The sequence below is a fragment of the Eremothecium gossypii genome, chromosome VII, assembly GCF_000091025.4.
Source record: "Eremothecium gossypii ATCC 10895 chromosome VII, complete sequence".
NCBI classification, from domain to species: domain Eukaryota; kingdom Fungi; phylum Ascomycota; class Saccharomycetes; order Saccharomycetales; family Saccharomycetaceae; genus Eremothecium; species Eremothecium gossypii.
In genome coordinates, this window is record NC_005788.4 from 1,534,163 (window position 1) to 1,556,918 (window position 22,756).

At 49.8% G+C, this 22,756-nt stretch overlaps 14 protein-coding genes and 1 non-coding gene across 15 annotated transcripts; 7 read left to right on the forward strand and 8 right to left on the reverse strand.

The window, feature by feature from the left end:
• Window positions 1–113: 113 nt before the first annotated feature.
• AGOS_t0188 lies at window positions 114–198 on the reverse strand. The gene is given in 2 exon segments: window positions 114–149; window positions 160–198. It is a non-coding gene; the product is annotated as a tRNA-Tyr (tRNA).
• A 190-nt stretch (window positions 199–388) lies between these two features.
• Window positions 389–1,177, reverse strand: RRP15 (rRNA-processing protein RRP15; the record flags this gene model as incomplete). Its single annotated transcript, NM_211980.1, has 1 exon — window positions 389–1,177. One exon carries the CDS (start codon window positions 1,175–1,177, stop codon window positions 389–391), a length of 789 nt encoding a protein of 262 aa, NP_986918.1.
• Window positions 1,178–1,706: 529 nt separating this feature from the next.
• KAR3 (Kar3p) lies at window positions 1,707–3,836 on the forward strand (the record flags this gene model as incomplete). The annotated part of the gene is made up of 1 exon (NM_211981.1): window positions 1,707–3,836. One exon carries the CDS (start codon window positions 1,707–1,709, stop codon window positions 3,834–3,836), a length of 2,130 nt encoding a protein of 709 aa, NP_986919.1.
• Window positions 3,837–4,324: 488 nt separating this feature from the next.
• Window positions 4,325–5,512, reverse strand: TAZ1 (lysophosphatidylcholine acyltransferase; the record flags this gene model as incomplete). Its single annotated transcript, NM_211982.2, has 1 exon — window positions 4,325–5,512. One exon carries the CDS (start codon window positions 5,510–5,512, stop codon window positions 4,325–4,327), a length of 1,188 nt encoding a protein of 395 aa, NP_986920.1.
• Window positions 5,513–5,674: 162 nt separating this feature from the next.
• LOA1 (lysophosphatidic acid acyltransferase LOA1) lies at window positions 5,675–6,529 on the forward strand (the record flags this gene model as incomplete). Its single annotated transcript, NM_211983.1, has 1 exon — window positions 5,675–6,529. One exon carries the CDS (start codon window positions 5,675–5,677, stop codon window positions 6,527–6,529), a length of 855 nt encoding a protein of 284 aa, NP_986921.1.
• A 422-nt stretch (window positions 6,530–6,951) lies between these two features.
• Window positions 6,952–8,691, forward strand: AGOS_AGR256W (sphinganine kinase LCB4; the record flags this gene model as incomplete). The annotated part of the gene is made up of 1 exon (NM_211984.1): window positions 6,952–8,691. The coding sequence occupies one exon, from the start codon at window positions 6,952–6,954 to the stop codon at window positions 8,689–8,691; it is 1,740 nt and encodes a 579-aa protein (NP_986922.1).
• Window positions 8,692–8,842: 151 nt separating this feature from the next.
• Window positions 8,843–9,505, reverse strand: YPT6 (Rab family GTPase YPT6; the record flags this gene model as incomplete). Its single annotated transcript, NM_211985.1, has 1 exon — window positions 8,843–9,505. The coding sequence occupies one exon, from the start codon at window positions 9,503–9,505 to the stop codon at window positions 8,843–8,845; it is 663 nt and encodes a 220-aa protein (NP_986923.1).
• Window positions 9,506–9,702: 197 nt separating this feature from the next.
• On the reverse strand, window positions 9,703–9,897 carry TMA7 (Tma7p; the record flags this gene model as incomplete). The annotated part of the gene is made up of 1 exon (NM_211986.1): window positions 9,703–9,897. One exon carries the CDS (start codon window positions 9,895–9,897, stop codon window positions 9,703–9,705), a length of 195 nt encoding a protein of 64 aa, NP_986924.1.
• Window positions 9,898–10,025: 128 nt separating this feature from the next.
• GLN4 (glutamine--tRNA ligase) lies at window positions 10,026–12,422 on the reverse strand (the record flags this gene model as incomplete). The annotated part of the gene is made up of 1 exon (NM_211987.1): window positions 10,026–12,422. One exon carries the CDS (start codon window positions 12,420–12,422, stop codon window positions 10,026–10,028), a length of 2,397 nt encoding a protein of 798 aa, NP_986925.1.
• Window positions 12,423–12,720: 298 nt separating this feature from the next.
• RED1 (Red1p) lies at window positions 12,721–15,342 on the forward strand (the record flags this gene model as incomplete). Its single annotated transcript, NM_211988.2, has 2 exons — window positions 12,721–12,996; window positions 13,048–15,342. The coding sequence occupies 2 exons, from the start codon at window positions 12,721–12,723 to the stop codon at window positions 15,340–15,342; spliced, it is 2,571 nt and encodes an 856-aa protein (NP_986926.2).
• Window positions 15,343–15,593: 251 nt separating this feature from the next.
• Window positions 15,594–15,797, forward strand: AGOS_AGR261W (40S ribosomal protein eS28; the record flags this gene model as incomplete). Its single annotated transcript, NM_211989.1, has 1 exon — window positions 15,594–15,797. One exon carries the CDS (start codon window positions 15,594–15,596, stop codon window positions 15,795–15,797), a length of 204 nt encoding a protein of 67 aa, NP_986927.1.
• Window positions 15,798–16,720: 923 nt separating this feature from the next.
• SWT1 (mRNA-processing endoribonuclease) lies at window positions 16,721–18,046 on the forward strand (the record flags this gene model as incomplete). Its single annotated transcript, NM_211990.1, has 1 exon — window positions 16,721–18,046. One exon carries the CDS (start codon window positions 16,721–16,723, stop codon window positions 18,044–18,046), a length of 1,326 nt encoding a protein of 441 aa, NP_986928.1.
• A 74-nt stretch (window positions 18,047–18,120) lies between these two features.
• Window positions 18,121–18,933, reverse strand: NEJ1 (Nej1p; the record flags this gene model as incomplete). Its single annotated transcript, NM_211991.1, has 1 exon — window positions 18,121–18,933. One exon carries the CDS (start codon window positions 18,931–18,933, stop codon window positions 18,121–18,123), a length of 813 nt encoding a protein of 270 aa, NP_986929.1.
• Window positions 18,934–19,169: 236 nt separating this feature from the next.
• Window positions 19,170–21,545, reverse strand: SEY1 (dynamin-like GTPase SEY1; the record flags this gene model as incomplete). The annotated part of the gene is made up of 1 exon (NM_211992.1): window positions 19,170–21,545. The coding sequence occupies one exon, from the start codon at window positions 21,543–21,545 to the stop codon at window positions 19,170–19,172; it is 2,376 nt and encodes a 791-aa protein (NP_986930.1).
• A 226-nt stretch (window positions 21,546–21,771) lies between these two features.
• On the forward strand, window positions 21,772–22,683 carry GET4 (the record flags this gene model as incomplete). The annotated part of the gene is made up of 1 exon (NM_211993.1): window positions 21,772–22,683. One exon carries the CDS (start codon window positions 21,772–21,774, stop codon window positions 22,681–22,683), a length of 912 nt encoding a protein of 303 aa, NP_986931.1.
• Window positions 22,684–22,756: the final 73 nt, after the last annotated feature.

Sequence of the window (22,756 nt, forward strand, 5' to 3'; positions counted from 1 at the left end):
GGAGTTGATACCCGCATCTCCAGCAGTGACACGCTTAAATTCGTCCGCGTAATTTCTCTCCTGCAGATTTTAGAAGCAAAAAGGGCAACATTGTAGAACAGGAACAAAAAAATTCTCCCGGGGGTGAGTCGAACACCCGATCTCCAGATTACAAATCCATTACAGTCTGGCGCCTTAAACCAACTTGGCTACCGGGAGGAATTTGTTATGTGTTACTCTACGCGGAAAGTAGAATGTATCTACTGTTTCATCTAGGCGTATGTAAGCACAATTGCTATAAGCTTGATTGCTATGCCCTCTTGGCGCATTCTGGCATTGGTACGGAGAAATGGCAGTACAGATAATATACAATTTGGCTACTATATGTTCTTTTCTATAATTAGAATTCCTAGGCGTCGCCAGCTGCCTTCACGAGGTCAAGGAACTTCTCCTTCGATACTTCGGTTATGAGTTCGCGGCGCTCTGCCTGGTTCTTGACGTCTTTCAGCGACGTCTCGCGGGCCTCGCGCTCGGTCTTGACCTGTGTGGCCAAGATGGCGTTGAACAGCTTGACGACACCTTTCTGGGCAACCTTGCGCAGGCGGCGCTCCTTCTCGAGTGTGGCACGGATAAGCTCGGCGTCGTCATCGGCTGCTGCGACTGGCAGGATGTCACGCTTGCGTGTCTTCGCTAACCGCTGCTTTTTCTCGGCAAGCAGCGCCTTCTTCGCCTTGAGCTCTAGCTTGTCCGCCTCGTTTTGCCGCAGCACCTTCTTGTTACGCGCCAGGATGGGGTTGCTCCGGTCGTAGGCCTTTAGATGCGACGACAAGATATTCGTAAGCGCACTGGAGAAGCCCTCGGCGCCGTCGCTGTGCTTGGGCATTGATGCCCTCTTCTTGGCGGGCAAGTCATCGTCGCTGGACTCCTCCTCTGTACCGGACGCGCTACCTGCCGACTCCTCCACCGCACTCTCCTCGGAGCCTGACGCGGCGGTCTCTGCCACGCCCTCGGAGGGGGGCGTGCTCGTAGATGGCACGGCATCGTGCTCGTGCACATTCTTCAGCACCTTTCTTTTCTTGCTCGCGTGGGAAGTCGAAGAGACCTTGGCAGTCATGTGTGTGGACGAGTACTGTATCTGCGAGTTTCTAACAGGGCAAACGTGCTTGACGGCTTGCGAATCCTGTAACCTGCAAGTCATCTCATGGTAGGCAGACGGAGATGGCCGCTCGGGCTTAAAAATTTCACGCACAAACCACCGCTGTATGAAGTGATAGTTGATCTTTTAAAGGAAGCACGAGGAATGCGGGCACAAGCTCGTAGTAGAACACCTGTAAGCCGTTCGCTAAATCAACCGCGACTCAGGCGGACCCGTTGCGTGCCCAGTTATGTAGAAAGCAAGTGCGCCCTCCCACTGACAGCCACACGGGAAGATCTTAAGTACCTGTCCAGCGAGCGCACCTCTACCTGCTAGTCTAAGGCATCGCTACGGACTCTCTAGCCGAGCTTATATCCGGTCATGCCGAAGTTACGTGGTTGCGGTGGCTGCAAGCGATTCGCGAAACGTTTCTGTAACTCAGCTCACTCACACGAAAACAAAAGATCGCCTAAACCTAAAACACAGTCAGTTACGTAACAGCAAGCGGAAGATATAAACAGAGCAGTGCAGTGCTGCACGCAAGGGTTATTCTATAGAGTGGACTCCGTACTATAAGCAGGACAAGAGAACTATGTCACCACCCACCACGCCGAAGAAGCAACGCGACTGTGGTTATGTGCCTTCGTCGCCCTCTCTCATTCCATCACCTCGTAACACATCGCAGTCGCCGAAGTACCAGCCTCGGGCGGAAGATCCAGAAGAGAACCGGCTGCGCGTGCTCAACCCTGTGGATACCAATCAGCTCATAAACCACACTAAGCAACACCAACACAAAGAACCTCAGAGTCACATGACCCACTTCTACCGCGAGAACGTGCGACAGTTGTCGTACTTGCAAGATACATTCATGCTGAAAAAACAGAAGTTGGATCTTGTGCGCGATGAGATGGTTTCTACACGGTCCAAGGTGGATGTTTTGGAGCAGAAGCTAGAAAGATTGAAGGAGGAGCGGCGGTCGAAGGAGCAGCAGGTGTTACTGAAGGAGAACGAGCTCCGCAGTCTCTGCGATGACTCCGAAACGAAGAAGAAGTTCATGCTACAGGGCCATGATCTTCAATTGCAGCAGGTACGTGCGAAGAAAGAATCAGAACTCAATCAGTTGGACTCGAGCTATCGGACCAAGTGGGACAAGTTGAAATTCATGAAAATACAGAAATACGAGATCGAAAAGAGCTCTACTCTAGAGAAGATTTCCAATTTGCGCAGCAACATAAGCGATAATGAGGAATCGCTCCAGAAGATCCTACAGGATAGCGAGTCCAAGTATCGCGAACTTCGAGAAATGTGGCTTCGAAACTTCCAGGACGACTGGAAGAGAACAGCTGGGGAGAATGAGAGCATTTCCAAAGATATAGACGCCTTAAACAAACGTATTAATGATGATCTAGAGCCCAATGTTGTCAAGGAGAAGACAGCGGTGGAAGAACTGCATGCGACCTTGAGTAATCTACGGCAGCAACTCGAGGCTACGAAAGCCGCTGATGTCACCCTGATGGCAGAGACAGTTGCATTGGCTAATGAACTCACAAAGGTGCAGCAAACGCGCAAGGACCTTGGGGAGTATATTTCTAACTCTCAGATAGAAACCAAGCAAATCAAAGAGATCCTAGTAAAAGAAGAAACCATGAGAAGGAAGTTGCACAATGAACTTCAGGAACTTCGCGGTAATATAAGAGTATATTGCCGGGTACGACCACCTTTGCTCAATGAACCACAGGATATGTCACATATACTAATCGAAAAGTTCAATGAGGCGAAAGGTGCACAGTCATTGACTATCAACCGGAACGAAGGCCGCATACTGTCGTACAACTTCCAGTTCGACATGATATTCGAACCTAGTCATACAAACAAAGAGATATTTGAAGAAATTCGCCAGCTAGTACAATCCTCCTTGGACGGGTACAATGTGTGCATCTTTGCGTATGGCCAGACTGGATCCGGCAAGACATATACAATGTTGAATGCAGGGGACGGTATGATCCCCATGACTTTATCACATATATTCAAGTGGACTGCAAACTTGAAGGAACGTGGATGGAATTATGAAATGGAATGTGAATACATTGAAATATACAACGAGACTATCCTCGACTTATTGCGTGATTTTAAGAGTCATGATAATATCGATGAAATCCTGGACTCTCAGAAACATGATATACGGCATGACCATGAGAAGCAAGGAACCTATATCACTAATGTGACGAGGATGAAGATGACCTCTACCTCACAAGTAGATACTATTTTGAAGAAAGCTTCAAAAATGAGATCAACGGCGGCCACTCGCTCGAATGAACGTTCTTCAAGATCACATAGTGTATTCATGGTGCACATCAACGGGCGCAACTTGCACACTGGCGAAACATCGCAAGGTAAGTTGAACTTGGTCGACCTAGCTGGATCTGAGAGGATCAACTCTTCAGCGGTAACGGGAGAACGCTTGAGAGAGACGCAAAATATCAATAAATCGCTAAGTTGTCTCGGCGACGTAATTTATGCGTTGAACACACCCGATGCCGGAAAACGGTACATTCCATTCAGGAATTCGAAGCTCACATACCTTTTGCAGTATAGCTTGGTAGGTGATTCCAAAACGTTGATGTTCGTTAATATTCCCCCAGATCCAAACCATATCAGTGAAACATTGAACTCTTTGCGTTTTGCGTCTAAAGTTAACTCCACCAAGATAGCAAAGCGGTGATTAGCTTCATATCGCAATCTCTTTTGCAATAAAACTACCAATGGATATTTCCTTTCACTTATTTATACGAATATGTGCATGTTACAGGCGATGCTATACGCGTCAATGACCTTGCTCTTTTCTGGAATTATGGATTGATTCAGCAGTTTCACTTCGCATATAATAGAGCGAGGAATATCCGCCTATACCACGCCGGAGGATAGAATACCGGAATATGCGTATGCAGATAAGCTTACATTTTTCACCATATTTTCCACTTTAGTAGTATATATCTGTCGTCTGTAAGTTCCCCACCCCCCTTCACGTAACGTTCTATCCAACCGTTACCACCAACTGCCATTGGGTGCACTACAATAATGGAATACTTCTGGCAGTAAATATCAGTTGCGTTTTGCGGCCTTCTATGAAACAGTTTATTTACCTAAAAGTACTAACTATCGGCGGCATCGAAACAGTCGCGATAAACACTATATACACACCTTGTACTTCTATTTCTTTCTATCATCATTGTTGCTGCTGGAGATTGGATCGCTGTAATCTCTACTCGGCTCCTGCAATCTTTTAATGGCCCAGTTCTGGCCGATAAAGCGCACATCTTTCGCCGATTCGCCTTCAGTATGCGTATACTTCTTCCACCAAGCAGGAGACTTAAACCTTTCGTCCTCAAGCGGTAGGCCGTGGTTCTCATGGCGAATGGCAGCTACATGTTCGCGCAATATAGCCGCTACCCTGGATCGAAGGTCTCTTACTTCTTGGCCATCACGCAGCTCCGGGGTGAGATCGGTGGGGTTTTCTGGATCATGGTACTTTTCCACTAGACTGCGCCACTCTGCACGAAGCGATTCTATAATGTTATCGTCGACAGTATCTCCTATTGTCACATTAATTTCTGCGCCGAAGTTCCGCGGCAAGTAGCGCTCCACAACGGTCCCAGCAGCCGACTCTGGCGCTATCTTCTCAAAGCCAGTCGCAAAAATCGGCACAATGATCGGCGGCTTGGTACTCTCCAGGACCATCCGTGTAATGCCCCACTTGAAGTACCTCATCGAGTTGGCGTGTGGGTGCTCCAGCTGTAGCACAAAGCCCTCCGGGAACACATGGACCCACGACGGCCGCACACGCCGCACAGGCGGGATATACTCAACCTTCCTCATCGGCTCCAGCAGCTGAGGCGACTCGAGCGGCTTCTCGCAGTGCGGGGTCCACTCCAGATCCAGCGTGTCGTCCGGAGACAGCAGCCGGATGGAGGCCTCGATGGAACCCTGGAACGGGCCCGCCCCAAACCTCTCGGTGGATAGAACCCTGCCTAACGAAAAGAACGCCGCTAGTCCTCTATTCTGGAAACAAACGTTCTGTGCGCCGAGACACCACCGCATCTGGTCCATATGCCGATAAATCCTCCACGGCAGTGCCGCCCACAAAAACGGGTCGTCCACCACCGACATGTGATTCATTATCGTCAGGAGCCCTCTGTTCTCCGCCACCGTCCGTTCCAGCGCATTTTCGAGCTTATCCACATGCGTTAGGCGCACATTATAAAATAACTTCAAGAATGCTTTCGACGCAGCGATCGTTGCCATGCAAGTCCCATGAGATGCCCATTGCCAAAGCACAGATTGCCTAGGATATTCACTGAGGAATTCATCCCCGCGCCGCAGGACGTCCGGTAGCGACATTTTATCGGCTTTATGTCTAGTTTTTGATGATAGGTAGCTCTGCTGGTCAGGCTATAGATGTCCAAATGTTTTTTCGCTACTGTATTAGCTACTTACTCTCGTGGATTCAACAGAACTGACGAGAACAGCAACTGTTAATCACCTAGAGGGAGCACGTGCGCGATGGAGAAGTACAGTGAGTGGATGGACAAGGGCACCGGGATCAAACCGTTTATTCCCGTTTCAGCGACGAACAGAAGCAATGTCGCGCTTGGCATATGGATCTTGAAGGCCGTCCTCCTCCTGCCTCTAGTACTCATCTGGGCAGTCCTGCGCGCCGTGGGACTGGGCACGCCGCTGGGCCGCTGGCTGCTACAGTTACTAGTGGGCTTCGAGTACCAGGTGTCGGTGGATGGCGTAAAGAAGCGTGACCTGTCCACCAGACATCTGCCACAACGTGGCCGAGTGTACCTGGCGAACTTCGCATCCCCACTGGATGGCCTTGCGGCCGCTGTAGTCTCTGCGGTGCCCGTGTTGCTGCTGGTGCCGCGCGGCGACACGCTGTACCAATTCAGCCCCTGGCAGCTGGGTTGGTTCGCATTGAGCGGCGCGCTGGACATCCCCGCCGGCCAGCCGAAGCTCGACGCGGCGGCGGCGGCCAGCTCGGGCTGCGCCCTGTTTGTGTTTGCGGAGGGCACCACCTCGGCCGGGCGCGGCATCCTGCCCTTCGAGCTGGGGGACCCCGTGCTGGCACAGCTCTCGCACGACGCGGACGGCATCTACACGGCGAGCTTCCGCCTGTCGCAGTCTGACCTGGCAACGCCAGTTCCCACAGGACTATGGGCATATCTTGGGCGTCTCGCTACTCGCGGCGTGCAGTACCACTGCCGCATCCAGGGCCCGTTCTCGAAAGGCACTACTAGCGAGCTGCGCCAAGCGCTCGCGAAGGGCGAGGGATTCATGTTGCTGGGCAAGAATCTCGATCTGAAGGCGAAGCGCGGCTTCCTACAAACGTGGCAGCCATCTACAGGGCGTTAAGCGCTTTTCCCGCCACAAGATAAGACCGCGAACATATGCACACAATGCCGCCAACCAGCCGTCGGTATCCGTAGCCAACGTAATCTCAACGCTACCAGCTTCGCAGCCCTAGCAAATAGGCAGCTGGGCAGTTATACGAGCGATCTTGCATGCGAGATATGCACGTGATGTCTCATCTTCGGAATTTTTAGGAACTACTTAAACAGCTGCGGAGGTACAAAGAAGTCGTCTCTACTGGACACTGCCAGCAGATCTACTTTAGGTGACCTGCGTTTTGCTCTTCTCCTCTACTGAGCTGGCACATGGCCCAAGTGGGACTGCAAATTTGGACAGATTTGCGGTGTTTCAAGGGATTAGCTGCCGTACAACTTGGAATCGACAAGGCGGATAACCACGTATAAAGACCGCAATTGCACAATCCGATGCTTGGCCTGTACAAGTACACGAAGTCCTACTCACGGGCGATATTGGGCAGTGCTGGAGTTGTAGTCAAGGAGCAGGGATCGGGAAACTCGGCCCAGGCGGCGGAGGGCGCGCTGGATGATTCAGACAGCCAAAGCAGTGCGATGCTTGAGACGGCGTCGTTGATCAGCTGTGTGACCTGCTTGAGCGACAACATGGATTCGCACAGCACGGATCCGCTGCTGCTGCAGTCCAACACGGTGATTCCGTATGCGAAAATATTGAACGCACGGTTAGCACTAGAAGCTCCCGCTGAGGGTGGTGCAGATGACTCGTTCACGGAGGGAGCGAGGTCCGTGCAGGACGCAGAGATCAGCTCCAAACCGGGAAGCTCCAGCTCAAGGGCGCGTGCAGAAGGCGGCATGAAGAGCGGAGGGGTGCTGGTGGATATCGTTTTTGCGAAACCAAGAAGGAACGACCTTGTCCCCAAAACAGTGACGCTATTTGTTGAGTACTCGTCGGACGACTTCTATGGCGGCGGCGAGGCCGACGTGGTAGAAGAGATATTGCGTAGGAGCTACATGAATACGAAGCGTAACAAAAGCATTCTCGTCATCATCAACCCATACGGTGGGAAGGGTAAAGCGCATAAGCTATATGTCACAAAAGCGAAGCCAATACTTGTGGCTAGTGATTGTCAAATTGACGTAGTGGAAACCAAGTACTCCTCGCATGCCGCTGAGATTGCCGCCACTATGGATATCAACAAGTACGACGTCATAGCGTGTGCATCTGGCGACGGTATTCCACATGAGGTACTCAATGGACTATTTACACGTCCGGACCGCGTCGCAGCCTTCAACAAGCTTGCTATCACGCAGCTCCCATGCGGTTCTGGGAATGCCATGAGTATCTCTTGTCATGGGACAAGCAATCCGTCATACGCGTCCTTGTCTTTGGTAAAGGCAACAGAAGCACGAGTTGACCTTATGTGCTGCACGCAGCCCTCGTACGCAAGCTCGCCCAGAGTCTCGTTTCTCAGTCAAACATATGGTGTGATTGCGGAATCAGACATAAATACAGAGTTCATGAGATGGATAGGACCGGCAAGGTTTGAACTCGGTGTGACCTTGAACATATTTCAAAGACGGAAGTACCCATGTCAACTGTATGTTAAGTACGCCGCAAAGACCAAGAACGAGTTGCGGGAGCATTTTACACTCCATAAGGCTCGCATTACGCAGAGCTTTAGATCAGAGCTTATGGACTCCGGATCACATTTGGCTGATCTGCCATCTACTGACAGCGATCTCATTGACGATTCGTGCTTTCATTTGAAGTGGTCTTTAGATGAGCCCGTCCCCCAAGATTGGGAAGAGATTGATACAAGTTTGACCGACAATTTGGGCATCTTCTATGTTGGGAAGATGCCATACATAGCACCGGATACTAAGTTCTTCCCTGCGGCGCTCCACGACGATGGTGCTATGGACATGGTTATCACCGATGCGCGCACGCCACTAACTAGAATTGCCCCGATCTTGCTCTCATTGGATAAGGGTTCCCATGTGCTCCAACCAGAAGTGGAGCATTCCAAGATAGAGGCTTATAGATTGATACCAAAATTAAAAAGTAGCATCATATCTGTGGATGGTGAGAACTTTCCTTTCGAACCTATTCAGGTGGAAGTGTTACCTCGGTTGGCTAAAACTTTACTAAAAAATGGCTGCTATGTGGAAACCGAGTTCGAGGCCCTATGATGTTCGCTAAGCTCATCGGGTATTCAACGAGCCACCAGTGTCTTTGGGCCAATATTTTATTACAGTAACGCATGCTGCGGCATTATACATCATGTAACCCTAGAATACAGTATACAAGCATCTACCAGAGGCTGCCCGGCTCCTGACAACGTTAGCACTGGCAAGAGGAGTCCCCGCCCTTTGCGACTGGCACGGAGATGTCGATTACGCCCTGCCGTGTGCCGGCACCGTCTTTTTCTGCATCACCGTTGCCCAGCCCAGATGTGCCTTTCCCGTTCTGAAACTCCGGCAAAAGTTTCGCAATGCGCTTGAATAATGCGCCTACGTTGAATCCAGCTTTGGTCGATGTTTCTACGAATATCTTGGCGTTCAACAGCTTGGCCTTGTTTTCACCTTCCTCAACAGTTACCTTGCGCTCATCCACCAGGTCGCTCTTGTTTCCCACAATACAGAGTATCAAGTTCTCTTCCCCGCGTTCATTACGCACGTCCTCGACCCATTTATCTATGTACTCAAAACTCTTCTTGTTTGTAATGTCATAGACCACAATCGCAACGTGCGAGTCGCGAATATACGAGGGAATTAACGACCTGAACCGCTCCTGTCCCGCTGTATCCCATAGTTGCAACCTAATGGTTCTGTCATCCAAGTATACTGTTTTCGAGAGAAAGTCTATGCCTATTGTCGCCTGGTAATGGTCATCGAAAGTATCATACATGAATCGAGTAATAAGTGACGTCTTTCCCACACCTTGCTCTCCAAGAAACACTATCTTATACTTTGAAAGCGTCTTGTTGGTCCGATTTACGTTCATCCTAATGCACTGACTGTCCTAGACACTCTATAACGCAGTTCCAAACCGATCTGTATTGCAGTTATTGTGCTTTGACAATCGTTGACCCTGCCCTCCGTCTAAACCCTATAAACCCATAACGTATTAAACGATCGTTGAACTACTGAGCTTATATAGTGTGCTGGAGAGCTATATATAGGGCTTCCGCATCGTAGCGGTTACTTCTTGCCCGACTTCTTGATTCCACCACCCACTAGAGGCTTGCCGCTCTTTATGTTGGCCATCATTTCCTTCTTGGCAGCAGCGTCAGCCTTCATCTTAGCCTTGTAGGCGGCATCCTCGTCATCGACGTCGTTATTCTGCTTCTTCTTCTGCTTGAGAGGCTTCAACTTTCCACCCTGGCGACTGGACATGGCTGTTGTGGGGATTGTTCTTTTAAGCGAAGAGAAGGGCAAGGCATCGGCGAAGAAGATATAGACAAATTTGCATTGCGCGCTGTGGTCACGTGGTCAGTTATGTAAAAGAGGTTATACAGGGCAAACTACTTGGAGCCATCTTTGAGGCTGACAATGCGGTTGAGGATGATGCGGTCATGGGTACTGTCCTTGTCAAGCGTGAAGTAGCCTACGCGCATAGCCTGGAAACGGCAGACCTCTTTGCGATCATGTTCCTCTGGGACGTAGAACTCGGACTGCTTGGCGCTTTCGACGACCCACGGAGAGTTAGAGACGACATGACGGAAGTTGTGCTCGACGACCGCGGAAGGATATATGACCTCACTGTAAGGGTTGATGTCGGCTGGGTCTCCGCTTGGGTTCTCTGAAGTGAACAGCTGGTTGTAAACACGCGTTTCTGCAACTGGGATAGGAGAACCATGGCGAGGTGCAATAGGAACCCACTGGATGTAGGTCTTTGGCTTGCGAGGCTTCCCATCAGGTGTGTCGTTCTCATAGTGGGCGTGAATACGCGTGATCTTTCCGTTCGCATCACGCTCTAGGCTCTTGAAGGCGATAGTGTATGGCACCTTGATGAGACCTACCGATTGAGCAGGCGTGAGACGGAAGAACTCTTTGTCAGAGGTGTCCTCAGAGAAATCGGAACGCTCGATGTAGAAACGCTTGCTGAAGGGAACCGTCCTCTCTCCGAACTCTGGCGTGCCTGGGCGGTAAGGAATCGATACAAGCTCCTCATAGTCCTCTGGCAAGTTGTCCACGATGACTTCTATGGGATCTAAGACAAACATCAAGCGTGCAGTGGTGTCTTCGAGGTACTTTCTGATTGCACTCTCAAAACGGACAACCTGGATGTTTGTAGTACTAGTGGTGACACCCAGCGTATTAATGAAGGAGAGGATGGCTCCAGGTGGGACACCGCGCCTGCGAATAGCCTCAAGGGTGAAGAGACGGGGATCATCCCAGCCACGGACGTATTTCTCGTGGACAAGCTTGGCGATCTTGCGCTTAGACAATACAGTGCCTGTGATATTCAGACGACCATACTCCCTTTGAGCAGGTCTGAAGACATGCACTTGATCGCACAACCATTCATACGACTCGCGCGATAAATAGAACTCGGCGGTGCACAGAGAATGGGTAATGTTCTCCAGAGAATCAACAAGACAGTGTGTGAAGTCATAGGTAGGATAGATGCGCCATTTGGAACCCGTTCTTGGGTGTGGAGCGTTCAAGACTCTGTAGGCAACTAAATCCCACATCTGCGGAGAAGGAGAAGACAGATCCTGCTTCATACGGAGAATAGCCTCTCCGGGAGCATATTTGCCATCGCGCATGTTCCTGAACTCAGCAAGGTTCTCCTCAATGGGCCGTTCACGGTGGGCACATGGCAGTCTCTCGCCACCTGGTGTACCGTCCTCCTTGATACCCCGTCCACGTCTTATCTCTTCCGCAGTACAGTGACAGATGTATCCCTTACCATTCTTGATCAGAACTTCGGCAAGTTCATATAGCTGGTCAAAGTAGTCGCTCGAGTATGTGATCTTCCATGGACTGAACCCCAACCATGCCACCATTCTCTCAATACTTTCAAAATATTCTGGTGCTTCTGCCTCTGGGTTGGTATCGTCAAAACGCAAGTAGCAGACACCGCCGTGATGCTTCGCATAGCCAAAGTTCACCATGATGGCCTTCGAGTGACCGATGTGTAGGTATCCGTTTGGCTCAGGTGGGAAACGCGTGTGCACCTTGCCGCCAGTGGCTTTCAAGTGTTCTACCATGAGCTCTGGGTAGGCCTGTGGGTTCTCTCCAACTTTGTGCAGGTCGCCTAGAAAACCTTCGGAGAACATCGTGCGCTTAGGAGCCTCCTCCACCGCGGCCTTCTTTTTGTCGTTCGTTTTAGGCTCTTTCTTCTTTTCCTTCTTAACAACATCGCGCTCATCCTTGGGCCCAAGGATTTTCAATACCTCGCGATCAATAATAGGCTTGAACAGCCGCGGGTCCGCCCACTTCAGCTCGGGCAACGCCTTGATCTGCGCAAAGATGCCTGGAACCAACTTGTAACGCTCGCTTTCGATCTTCGCGCGGTTCTCTTCGAGATACTGCACCACGCGCGCCTGCACCTGGTCTTCCGTCACCTGGACGCCTACGCCGCTCTCAGCGTGCATCTCGGCCACTGTGGCTCCCTCGCCCGCCCGCTTGACATACTTCAGGGCCGCATCCACCTGCAACGATGTCTTCAGTTCACCGCTGCGGATGCCCTCGGCAACCAGGTTCTGCCCGGTGACCGTGGCCCCCTTCAAGGAGCTTGCAAGCGTGTGCAGTAGCGCACGCTTACCCTTGTCCCATTCGGCCCTCGCCCCTGCTTCGCGAACCAGTTCTTCCAGCGAGTGTGCAACCTTCTTGTTCTTGACTATCTCCTTCACCTTCGCTTCCTCAAACCCCACATCTGCGAACAGCTGGCTTAGCTCCTCAACAGATGACATACCTAGCACACTAATGTTCCAATGCCAACAATCCCTTCCTGATCTGATATCCTTCACCAGCGTTGCGCGTGCTCACACTCCCATATGTAAAACGGAAAAGTATTTTCACTGCCGCATCATGTTACCCGGTCTTTTAGATCCGGGTAATACAACGCCTCGGACCCCTCGGCGGCTAACGAGAAAATCGCGCTAAGCTTCCAGCCTAATCATAATAAAAGGGGCATTGGTGGAAGCTTTCTGGTACTTACGCGAGTAAACAAAAGGCGCAAGGACGTTTCAGAAGAAGCCAGAAGCAGCAATGAGCGAGATCAACTCGATCATTCACAGAGTGAATGTACTGGTCTCAAAACTGCCCAAAGAGAAGGATGCAGGCCTGGAGAAAGAGTGCGCGCTGATCAAGTTCGGCGGCATGGTATCTAACCGCGAATCGGGCCTGTTGTTTGGAGAACTGGCGCAGCAGATGGATCGCACAGCGGTGCTACGGCAGCCATGGATTGTCGAGTTTGTTGTGCGCTTGGGCAACGAGCTATGCCGGCGTGGCGAGGTGGGCGAGAGCTTCTGGGGCAAGATATTGGTTCGTTGGATGGACAGACCCCGTTATTGACAGTTACTAACAAGAATCCAGGGTGCGAAGTTTTCGCGTAATGTTGCGGTCCATGGCCGGTTGGTGGAGGCGCTGCTGGACGGCGCTTTGTCGCGTACGGCTCCCTGTGCGTGGCAGAATATGGCGTTGTTGCTCAAGCTGTACTATGAGCTGCCGGAGTATCGGAATGTGGTGGCCTCGCTTTTACGCTCACACTATGCGAGGATGGTTGGGAGCCTGTTGGACTGTATACACGACTTCCAGTTGTGCAACTATGTTGTGGAGCTGTTGAGCAATGTGTTCGCGCGTAAATCTACGACCAAACCTGGTGTGTCGATGCCTCCGCATCTGTGGGAGAACGAGGAAAAGAACAAGCAGTTTTTCGACAGCGCGGAGTATCCATATAAGGGCAAACATGGAGAAGCGGCTGTGATTAGCTTCATATGGAACCGTTTCGGTCCTTTTTTCACGAACTTTGTGCGTGTACGCAATATCAGGTGTGTAATGGCAAACGGCCGTTCCAAACCGCTCTCAAAATCTGCCTGGTATCACCTGCAGGTGATATATAACAAGATATACATGTGGGATGGTGAGGGTACCTTTCTACAGCTGGATACAACTACGGTGGAAATCATGAGGGACTTGAAGGAGCACGTTCGGATGAAACTACTGCTACCTTTCGAGGACGCTGTCTCCTCTCCACACACCGTTATGCTGACTACGTTAGGGAACGTAAAGAGCTTCGATCTCGAGTTTCATGACGAGTGCATGGAAGATGTGTTTCTAAATGCAACTAAGGTCCGTAAGGTCAGTGAGGTGCAGTCCTTTATCACTCTAAAATTCCCCTCTTCCTTTGATGATGAGATACTCGAGTCATCGATGCCAACTACAAGTCACCATCAAGACTTAACAACTCAAGACGTACTTGGTGGATTGGTCGATGCTATGGATGATAGGCGCGACCAAGAAGACGATATCGATTCGCAACAACCCCTGGATGTACTTCCTTTGATCGGCTGCGACAGTCCAGTTTCCAACTTGCCGCGGATTACGGGGGTTGCTCGTTCGGAGGATGCAGACGAATGGGATCTTGGACAGAGCAGTATTACTCCTAACAAACTAGAAATCCATTCGGTCCAGACGCCTACCACACACCGTGTGCGTGTGCTAGAAGAAGAACAATCGCCTTTGATCATGCTGCAGAAGCGCAGACTAGCCAGGAATGGGTCAAGAACATTAGCCACAGCTACAATCAACCATGACCAGGAACTGCAACTAGAAGTGCCAGATAGAGAAGCAGCTTCGCCTGCCATTGAACACGAGCAAGCCACCTCGAAAACTGGCCTGGACGAAACTTCCAGAACAGTGGATGCTCAAACTGGAACACCGCAGACAAAAAATACCCTCAAACGCCCCGCTAAGGAGCTTGCAAACAATAGCACATCTGATAGCCGCTCTGCTAACGTCAGCGTGGTTGGAATGTCGACTGCGAAGGGAAACAAGACGGAGAAAAGCAGATTGCCTATGGGACTCGAGGCACTTGAAAATATATTTGCACTACCCGTTTCAAAGCCTAAGCGGCAAAAGAGGAACGGCAACAAGGAACCTGCATTGCATGACAAGACCGGCAAGCCTATCAAAAACGCTGGTTCTGGATCTACAAAGAAGAAGGCCGCGCAGCCTGCCAAGAGTAACAATGTGGCGGTTGAGCAACAGCTGAAAGTTCCAGCTCCGCCCCCTGTAGGATTGGAGCCTCCAGCATCGCAGACCCCTAACCAGGAACAGGTTATTAAAACGCCAAAGACGCCGATAAAAGTGCATAACACCAGAGCAAAAAGGAAGAGGCTTTCTGATCAGACTGCGACAGCAAAATCTCCTACGGTAGCGAATGTGAGAACGGACCTCGAACCAAGCACGATCGACCCTCATACTCCTGTTCGGATTCCTACCCTAAGAGGAGCAGGCATTGCCGCGAGCAGTCTAGCGCCGGTCAACCTATCCATGAAACAGCAGGACATGATGGAGTCGACCACCATTGTCAACACTAGCTCAGCTTTCCCATGCTCATACACAAGCAAACTCCAGGATCAAATATTTAGCTCCATCACAGCGTTTTCCGGCGATCTGACCAGGAAGCTAGCAATAATTAACGAGGAGATGAATAATAAGATCGTTCACGAGCTATCGCAAAAATACCAGCGGCTCTTCCACGACCTTCATGAACGTTTCCAACAGGACATCAACGGCATGGTCAGCATGGTGGGCGAATTCAACGAATTACTGCAATTACCGGAAGATGAACTTGTTAAGGCAATTAGAAGCAAACAATTCACCTGAGCTTTACCTGTTCTCAGGTTTCGTTCTGGCTGGCTACCTTCGCGCACTTCGCTGCTGCCAAGGCCTTTGGTGCACGCATAGTTATCGTATGATGTGATTTTTCAGAACCCAAGCACATTTCACCTGCGATGGCATCGCAGACCTGAAAAATTTTTCGGGCATCAAAAAAAACCGCCTGTTCATGATATCTTCCTCTCACCTATTCAGCACTTTTTACTAGATATTTTATATCCAAGAAGCAATAGATCAAAATGGACTCCAAGACCCCAGTCACTCTAGCTAAGGTTATCAAGGTTCTAGGTAGAACCGGTTCTCGTGGTGGTGTCACCCAGGTCCGCGTTGAGTTCTTGGACGACACTTCCAGAACCATTGTCAGAAACGTCAAGGGCCCAGTTAGAGAGAACGACATCTTGGTCTTGATGGAATCTGAGCGTGAGGCTCGTCGTTTGCGTTAGAAGCGTGCAATATATTCAGCAATTATGCGTTATTTTGTATCTTCTTTCCAACATCCATTCGATCGATAATAAGATAAGCTGTGACGTTCTCGGCAGACCAAGGTCTCCGTTGTTGATATAGGTGATCGGCGATGTTGTTCTCTCTGGGCCTCATATGGGAAGTTCGTGCGGAGGGTACTCTGTTTTTGATCGTAAAGATTGCTTGCCGCCGTATGGCTGGGATGATGGTTCCAGCCGTGGATGTGGAGAGAGCTTTTGCGGTAAGGACATGCCCTCTTTCGTTAGCGACTTCCGAGGTTAGTTTTTCAACTGGAGAACGAGCTCGTTCATGTGTACTTTATATTGTTCCTGTTATCTTGAGCAGGCTGGATGCCCTTTGGGGCTGCTCTGGCGACTCAGTTTATATCTATTAATGCTCTTTGGTCTATTTACGATGCGGGCCTTGGCCCCTTTGCCGATCTGCCAGATGCGGACCGGCCTCTATCTGGATTATGCAAGCATATGCGGGAAGGGGGATCGCAAGTTACTCGGCCTATTACATTGCCGCTTGTGACTTGCAGGATCAAGTCCTGCATCTTTTGCAGCGATGGCAGCAGATGCGCTGTGCGCAGATTCCCGTTTCTAAACGAGTTTGAGGCACCACACCACGGCAGCCGCCTTACGCTACAGGGTATACCCACAATGTCATAGTTGGAAGAAATTCATAGATCGGTTCTCTAGATGTACATCTGCTAACGACTACATGTTCAGGGAGACGCGGTAATAAAATCCAATCACGTGATCATTTGGTCCGTGCTGTCTTACGATACCATATGCGTTGGGCAAGAAGAGCCTACAATACTGGTTATCATATAATAAATATCAAAGGTACGTTAATGGAGGTGATACCTAATTAATGTCTTTTAAACGTGCCACTAGTTCCGATGGAGTCCAATCATATACAGTCTATGCACCAAGCTACACAGGAGATGTCTAGGGACCATGGGAGGAAGAGCAAGCGTAGGCATCAGAATAAGACGCATACCATAAGCTCGCCGCATACTTGGAACCCTAAGCACTCTAATAAGAAATATAGCATTGCAGAATTGGATGCATTGGTTGAAGCAGAAATTATAAGGGAACACGAAGCTGAAGCGATGATGGATATAGACGAATATCACAGCCATGAAATTAACAACATTAAGACTATTCCTGACAAGAGAGTCGATATTCCGGGCGAAGAGACTTTCGCAAAAGTAATTCAGCCGCAGGTTGAAGTGCGGCAAGACTTGCATAATATTGCACTGGTCGTTGATACTAATTATGTGTTATCACATCTGGATATCCTTGAAGAACTACGAGTGCTTGCCCCAAAATACAGCTATCGCATAGTAGTACCAAAAACGGTACTGCAAGAGTTAGACGGTTTAAAGAATTCAAACAAAGTAGATGGCGATTATTCTTCTTGTCAAAGGAAGGAACCGGTCTCGGTTTTGGCCCGTCGAGCGAACAACTGGCTATATAGTAATCTAGCCAACTTAGACTCATATCTCATCGTTCAGAAAATGCGAGAGAAACTGGATCTTAACAGCGCCAAGGACGATGCCATCCTGGATTGTTGTCTATACTATGGCGAGGTTCACAAGTACTTTGTAGTTCTTCTTTCGAACGATAAGAACTTATGCATGAAAGCACTGGCAGAGGAGGTTCCGACCGTTTCATACCGTGACAGAATGACGGCACAACTAATTGCGTCTAGGATCAAAGAGGAATATCAGCATAGAGAATCCATGGTTGGTAGCCCTGAGAAGACCAAAATGGAGGAGGATGTCTCAATGGACGACTTAATAGTACAGGACAAGAACAAGGGCATCGACATATACGAGGTAGTATCGCATGTGCAGGATTTGGTCCTAGCTGCGATAGACGACGTCATGCATGAGGAATATGGGTCCGAATTGGAGTTTATATCATATGACAAGAGTTCTATGGGTACATTGGCCGATGCGGTTCCCTGCTTTCAGGCTTTTTGGATAGCGGTATTTTCTGAATACTTCAAGGGTTCAGGAATCAACAAAAACTACTGGCACTCGCTTCCGAGGGCTCTGTTGAATCCCGGAACCGACTGTACCTTGCTCCTTGAATTTCTTAGTTTTTGGGCTTCGGTACTTGATTGCCTTTATGTTAAGAAATCCCAGCAGGACGTTGATGACCTGCACCGTAATCTGGACGCTATACGGGACATGGTAACAAAGGCCTCGCAACATTAAAGGTATACCACTCGCCAAACTATTTAATTGATGCATAAACCACGTAAATTTTAATATATAAACATTTTATCATTTTATTGAGAGTTTATCCTGTCGCTAAACTCAGCTTCTGAAAGTGTAGCCAAGAAGCTATCAGTTACCTGGCTATCTTCTCGAAATTCCCCTTGCGCATCCTCGGCCTCTGTATCTTCTGGGGTAGGTGTTTTAGGTCTGTAATCGCTCGGCTCTACCTGGTCGAGCACCTCCAAGTCATTGGCTAAAAGCGCCGCCCTTCTTGACTTAGATTTCCACCTATACTTCTCTACCCAACTTTTCTTCCAAACACCAGGTTTAAACTTTGTTAGGGATTCGTAGTTCTGTGAGCCTATGGGAGCCCAACGTCTTATGAGCCTGCTGCCGCCATATTCCTTCGCAGTATAACCCAGGAACTCTATCGCTGAATCCTTTTCAACTAACATATTTTGTAGTTCTTCGTTCATAGATGTCAGTGCCAAAATGCTTCGCATCTGCCAAAATGACAGCGAACTCATGACATCATACCGTTCAACATTTTGTACTTTATTATAGGGTAGTTCGAGTGTAGCCCTGGTTCCACTGTGCAATAGCAACCCCAACTGGAGCACGTTGTCCTGCTCAAAGGTAAACTCCACATCTTTTCCTTGGGTCAGTAGGATTTCCATAGCTTCCTTGGTGCTGAACTGATACTTGGCTTGATGTAACTCTTCATCAGTGATTTTTGTCTGTACTAAATCCTGAAACGGAGAATATATGTAAAGCACTAAGCCGTCATCACAATGCAAGCCGACAAAATATAGTTCATTCTTAATATCAAATAGCCTCCATTTGATATGAGTCTCCAGTCGCTCAGAATCCATTTTTCTGGACATTGGTCGTTGTATAGAAGATCTATCCGTGTATGTGTCAGTGTCCTGCGCAAGGATTTTCGGTTACTCAGGTAAATACTTTAGTTTTTCGGGAGACGTTGGTACCTTTTTGACGGCGAACATTGTTTCAGGCAAGTCGCAGGTAGCCGAAATCACAGTCCAGCTAGCTGGAACGAAGTAGAAAAGTTACGTATCATGTCACTATATGAGATTGGTATACTTTAGTAGCCCAAGACCAATTAACTTTCGTTGGCATTTTCTTTCGTCTCATTCACGGAGAGATCCTGCATTTCAAACGACTCAACTGGTTTAGACGATGCATTTTTGGGATGTTCATCGTCTAGCAAAATGGTTCTTAGCTTTGCCTTCACTGCGTGGGTAGTCTCGTTTACAGCTGCAGAGGCAAATGTGGCTAATGGAGTCCACAAGTTCAGGCGGTGAACGGTATAAGCAGCGCCTACAATGAGTAGCATGAGAGCAATGAACAGCGGGTTTCTAAGAACAAGCATAAATTCATTCCATCCTAAAACAGCAATTATAGCATAGATCCACATTGGAATATGGGTATGGGACTTGATGGTTGAACGCTTCGCTTCAACCACTGCAACATTGGCAAACCGTTTGAAGTGCTGGATGATTTTCTCCTTCTGGATCGCAGTCAAGATGTGGCCGAATCGTTTTTCGTTGTATAGGCCTTGCTCATCCTGTGCTTCATCCTCATCAGACGCTAATGGAACGTCTGGCACAATCTCGACGCCATCGCAGGATGCGATACTCAAGGTATTGAGCATGTTCAAGGCATGTTCCCTTGCTACTTTAAACCCTGCATCAACTTCCTCCTCGTTTTTCCATAGGCGAGGGACATCGTTTTGATCGTAACGAAACTTACTTTCAAAGCGTTCTCTCAGTATAGAAACCACATTGTCTTCCTTCAAATACTGGTGGATAATATCATACAGAATAGTCCATGCATTTGACCGGATCTTCAGGTATAAAGCATAATTGTCCTCCTCGATGAGGTCGAGCTGGAAGTCGTAAGCGGTACTTTCATCGGTGACATCCCCTAAATTGGGTAGTTTATACTTTAGAACTGAACGGCGGAAAACATCATCAAAGTGGTCCATAACAAGTTGCCAGACGTTATCCTGTGGATGGGAGAGTAAGTGGACAATATCGTCTCTAGTATGTGTGAATTGGTACTTTTTCGCCCTCAATATAATAGCTTTCATCTCCTTACCACGCTCTCTTTCCGCTAGTTCATCTATCTTCTCAAGCAATGCAGACGCATCAGCATCTACCGAAGGGATCAGTTCCAATGCAACGAAGTCTGAGGTTTCCTGCTCGAATACCTGCATCACCCTCTCTTTGCCGACTTTCAACCGCTCGCTCAATGGCTGGCAGGCTGCATTTTGCGCTACAGTGCTCTGGAAAGTCGAGACGAGCGAGTTAAACAACTTCGACATATGGACAGCAATAGCATCGCTGAACTTGGTTTTGATCTTGTCGAGCAATTCACCTCTCTTCTCCAGATAAACTGCCTTCATGTACCTCGAGCCATAATTGTCATATTCCTTGGTGCATTGGTCTTTCAGCTCCTTCATCGATGCCGCAAGTTCGGGGCCAGGCAAGCTAGAGCTCAACTTCGAAAACGCCGTAGAAAAATGCTCAAATGCGTTGTTGGCAATCTCCTCTGTCTTGAAGTTGGCTACAAGTGTCTGTTGTGTAGGAAGGTCCAGATCCTTGTTGTTTTCTATCTGTTCCCAGCAACTGTCAGCATAGAAAGACCACCCGTCCAGCGGCAAGCCCTGATGGTACTTGCCACTCAAGTAGTAGTCCTCGCGTTTCAAATCGGTAAACTTGTCGCCCAGCTTCGCCACGTCGCTGGCAAACTCCTCCGGCTTGAACAACTTATGGCTGAGGCCCGTGAACGCAAAATCAAAGAAGTCGTCCAATGAGCTGCCCTCCGCGCCCGCAGGCTTGTTGAGCTCGCTCCACATAGCCTGCAGCTCGTTTGTCAGGGTCTCTTGCAAGCTCGACAGCGGCGTGAAGCCCGTGAAGTCCCGAACAACAAATAGTAGTAGGATCTTCTGCTTGTCCTTCTTGTGCCCAAAAAGCGACAGGTTTACCTCAAACACGGTCTTTAACAGCCCCATGTTGTTCCCCTGGTACAGACCCACCTGTTGTTCCCACATATTTACAATCAGAACCTCGGAGGTCGCCAGGGCAAACAACGCGGCCTTGCGCTCGAAGTCCTTGTCCTCGCCCCGCTCCGCGCCGTCCGAGCCCTCGACGTCCAGCACAAAGAAGTCCACGCCCTTTCCGGTGTTCGCAGTCGTCTGCACCTCGCGCGTGTGCGCAATCCAGATGCCCTTGGTGGTCTGCTGCCGCTTCACCTGCGCATTCATCGTGTCAAACTTCGTGTTGAACAGCGCATTCAGCAGCGTCGACTTCCCGCTCGATTGCGACCCAAACACTGAGATCACATGGTAGTCCAGCCCCACATCGCGCTCTCCAATACACCGCTTGAAGTACTCCAGTGTCTTTTCATTGAATTGTTTCTGCTCGTCGATCAGTTGGATCGAATCCTGGCACTTGGAAGCTCCGTCCTCTGACATTGCACTTGCTAGTTCGTTCTACTTGCTCCCTGTGTCTCGGCAGCCTGTACTGGTTCGCTAGCTGGTCGTTTCTTGGTGTTGGGACTTGGTTAATGTCTCGGCTGTTTAATTGCTGTCCATAAGGTGGCTTTAAATTCCCAGAAATCACAACGCTACCCTTGTTAACCTCCACAGGTCACAACCACAGAGCGATTGGCGTTTTAGGAGTGATTACAAGCAGCAGATCATGGTTGCAGACGAGAAACTAGCCCCTGTGATGGATCGGTTCACCGAGAAGGTGAAGGAGGGAGAATACTACGAAGCACACCAGACCCTACGGACTGTGGCAAATAGGTACGTACGGGGCAAGAAGTGGCCGCAGGCTATTGACCTCATAACGCATGGAATACACACATTAATGGGCGTGGGACAGTCCTCTTCGGTGGTGGACCTGACCAGATACTTGCTGGAAGTCTACGAACAGGGCAATGTGGAGTGCACGGAAGAGAACGTCGGGAGGCTGGTGAAGATCCTCGTCGGGCTTGAGCTGGAGGACCCGGACCTGCGGGACGTGTGCACCGGGATGAACAATTGGTCGGTGCGGCACGGACGCTACACATACGGAGACCCATACCTGCACTCGGTCATCGGGAAGCGGCTACTCGAGGCGGGGTACCTGGTGGAGGCAGAGCGGTACTTCGTGCTGGGAAACAGAGACTCACTTGAAGAGTACGTTAACTGGCTGTGGGACTGGTACCAGCAACTGCAGCAGCCTGCGGTGGTGGGCGAGTTTCTCGGGCGCCTGGTGTTCGGGTACCTCGGCGTAGGGAACCTCAAGAACGCCTACGATGCATCCGGGCGCTTCCTCGCGCGCTACATCGAGCACGAGGCGCCCAAGCACGAGCGCGTGGAGAAGGGGTACGCCGAGCTGTATCTATTTGAGGAGCACCCGGACCTGAACTTCCTGCAGCTGCTGCTGATCGCGTGCCAGGCCGGCAAGCCAGAGTTCCTCACATCGCTCAAGTCGCAGTACCCGCAGCAGGCGCAGAAACACGAGCAGTCCCTGGTACAGCTGGGGAAGGAGTTCTTCAACGTCGCGCCAAAACGCCAAGTGCCCCTGCTACAGGATTTGATGGCAGACTTTTTCGACGGCGCTTAAAGCGGCCCTACTCTGGCTTTCGCTCTGGCTGATATCCGCGCACCAGGATTGGCGTGGCTGCGCACCACAGTGC